At 37.9% G+C, this 2844-nt stretch overlaps 1 protein-coding gene across 1 annotated transcript; it reads left to right on the forward strand.

Moving 5' to 3' along the window:
• Window positions 1-232: 232 nt before the first annotated feature.
• Window positions 233-2232, forward strand: LOC133338428 (protein claret segregational-like). Its single transcript, XM_061546604.1, has 3 exons — window positions 233-449; window positions 515-1188; window positions 1258-2232. The coding sequence occupies exons 1-3, from the start codon at window positions 233-235 to the stop codon at window positions 2230-2232; spliced, it is 1866 nt and encodes a 621-aa protein (XP_061402588.1).
• The last annotated feature ends 612 nt before the right edge of the window (window positions 2233-2844 follow it).

Here is a 2844-nt window from a genome sequence, read left to right on the forward strand (position 1 = left end):
CATTTGGGGGTATTTCAACAATAGCCGATATTCACGGCGTCATGATAGTTCAAATAATGCAATCGAAATAACGGCGCGCATTTGTTCACTGTAAAGAAAATAAACTCGACAAAAAACAGAAATTGCTCAGGAAGTAATTTGAGATATAAGTTTTTGTTTAAATATACAAAAAGACACAAATAACAACATTCAAATAAATAATAGTTGATGAGTGCGATAAACTGAAGCTAGAATGGAATCAAAGTTACCAAAACCGTCTGCCCTAAAAAGACCAGCGCCTGTCGCAAGGACCATACTGCCAACGGATAGGATAAAAACGGCATCATTTACTGGAAGTTTTGGGAACAAACCACATTTGTTCAGCGGGAGCTCTCAGTCTCTGAACACTTTTAATCAACATCCACGCGATATTACCAACTTTCAGAATTATGAAAATACTGCACGCAGAGGTAAGGACAACGTGCTAAATGCTGCATGCCGTTTTGAATAATTGCATTATTTTATTAACGTTTAGAACGAGCAGCATCTCCCGAAGCTGCACACTCGAATTATGGAGCGTCACGGGCAAAAATGAGACGGAGCCGTTCTGCTTGCGATATCCGAGATATGCGACCCTTAAAACGGACAGAATCGACGTTGGCCCCAATTCCAGCAAAAACTTCCCGACTGTTGTCCTCCACAGCTACAATTGGGACAGTGGGGGCTAATACTAACAGACCGCCGCGCATTGGAATGTCCACTACTGCAACAAGCAGTACAACTACAAAAAAGCCGCCAACTGCCAATACATCTAAAGTTAACGGAGGAGGTCGAACAGCATTGAATAATACAAAGGGTTCAAGTAATACGAGCGCAAACACATCGGCGTCTGCGGCCAAAACTGCAAGCAAACGTATTCCTGCATATGACTTTAAGGCACGGTTTAATGACCTTTTAGAGAAACACAAAATCCTTAAAGATAAACTGGAAGAAAAGACAGAACAGCTTAACAGTCTGGAGAACTTACCAGAGGTACTAGAGGATACAGAAAAACAGTTAATAACTACAAAAGAAGAACTTAAAAATACCCAAACGATGAATGAATGCCTAAAACGCGAGACGAAGTTGCTGCAAGAAAAATACAACAACACTGTGGAAAACCTGAGTAGAACAACGGTAGAACTGAATAATCTAACAAAAGCATATACTGTAAGTAATTAAAATTAATTAAATCAGTTCTTAGTTGACGCCATATGACCAACTATTTCTTTCAATTAGGAAATAAAACAAGAACATGCTGAACTAATTTCCGAAGTAAATGAGCTGCGTGAGAGAACCTCCACTTTGGCCGACAAAAACGCCAATCTTATGGATGAAATAGCAATATGCAAAGAACAGTTATTCCGTTCAAACATGGAACGAAAAGAATTGCACAACACCGTGTTGGATTTACGTGGTAATATACGCGTATTTTGCCGTGTCCGTCCACCACTGGACTGTGAAAGGGACAAAATGCTGTGTAATTGGAGTTATTTGGACGAAGCAACTGTTGAAATTGCCAGTTTCGAACCGACATCGAAGGGAAAACCAAATGCACATACGTTTACATTTGACCAAGTATTCCATCCCTCTTCGGGCCAAGAATCGATATTTGAAATGGTCTCGCCCTTAATACAGTCCGCTCTGAATAGCAAGAACGACATCTACGTATCAAATATAACGCAGGAGACGGTGGAGAGCGCAGGACGTCTCCGCGAACTAATGCAAATCGCCAAGATGAATCGTGCAACAGCAGCGACCGTCGGCAATGAACGATCATCAAGATCACACGCGGTGACAAAAATCGAACTTATAGGTGCACATGCCGAAAAACAAGAAATTTCTATTGGTTCAATAAATCTGGTGGATTTGGCAGGCTCAGAGTCACCCAAAACAAGTACTCGTATGAACGAAACCAAGAACATAAATAGATCGCTGTCAGAGCTGACAAATGTAATATTGGCACTATTGCAGAAACAAGATCACATCCCTTACCGAAACTCGAAGTTAACTCATCTATTAATGCCTTCTTTGGGCGGTAACTCCAAGACACTAATGTTTATCAATGTTGCTCCACTGCAAGATTGTTTTGTTGAATCACTGAAATCACTGCGATTTGCTGCCACTGTCAATCAGTGTAAAATGGCCAAGGCTAAACGTAATCGTATACTTAACACATCCCTTGCAAATACCAGCGGAATCAGCAATCAATAAAATTCTTCACTTTTTCATATGAAATATATTTTTAAGCATTCGTAGTTTAGCTTTTAATATTAATGTTATTTACTAAGCCAGGAAACACTACTTCAGAGCTGGCTTACTGATTTTATGCCAAATTTAAATGAATGAATATGTAGTATATGTTGTAGTACAACTCATTTAATGTTATCGACTAATGCATGGTTTCAAATAACTACATTTGCAAACAATCCAACAAATTTTTTTATAAATATAAAATTTGCAATGTCCGGTTTCGCATTGTATTTTGTTTTTCTTATAATTTATTTTCACTTGTTAAATTGTCTATAGAATTTTTTCTTTCAGTTTATTTAATGTTCAAATATTTTTATAGCCTTTTTATAACACAATAAAACAAAAAATATTGATATATTATTTTTCGAAATTCTATATTATATGGGATTCAGTAAATTTATATATTACTATAATCGCCCATGTGACATGTCCCGAGTGTTTTTGAATTCCCATACTTTTTTAAATTCCTATGTTGTGCATAATGGTGTGCTCAATTTCGAGCGAAAGTGCGGCTCGAAAGCATAGCTGAGCAAGACCAACCGTAACTCTTGAAGAAACGTTGTGCAAAAATAA

This window comes from Musca vetustissima, unplaced genomic scaffold (assembly GCF_032173495.1).
Source record: "Musca vetustissima isolate MV318-11 ecotype Yass unplaced genomic scaffold, APGP_CSIRO_Mvet_v1 utg390709, whole genome shotgun sequence".
NCBI classification, from domain to species: domain Eukaryota; kingdom Metazoa; phylum Arthropoda; class Insecta; order Diptera; family Muscidae; genus Musca; species Musca vetustissima.

What these genes read in the sequence shown, in the direction of transcription:
- LOC133338428 (XM_061546604.1), top strand. Translation starts at nt 233, where the DNA reads ATGGAATCAAAGTTACCAAAACCGTCTGCCCTAAAAAGACCAGCGCCT. An exon ending in TGAAAATACTGCACGCAGAG is followed by an intron (nt 450 to 514) that starts GTAAGGACAACG and finishes ATTAACGTTTAG; the next exon opens with AACGAGCAGCATCTCCCGAA. An exon ending in ATCTAACAAAAGCATATACT is followed by an intron (nt 1,189 to 1,257) that starts GTAAGTAATTAA and finishes TCTTTCAATTAG; the next exon opens with GAAATAAAACAAGAACATGC.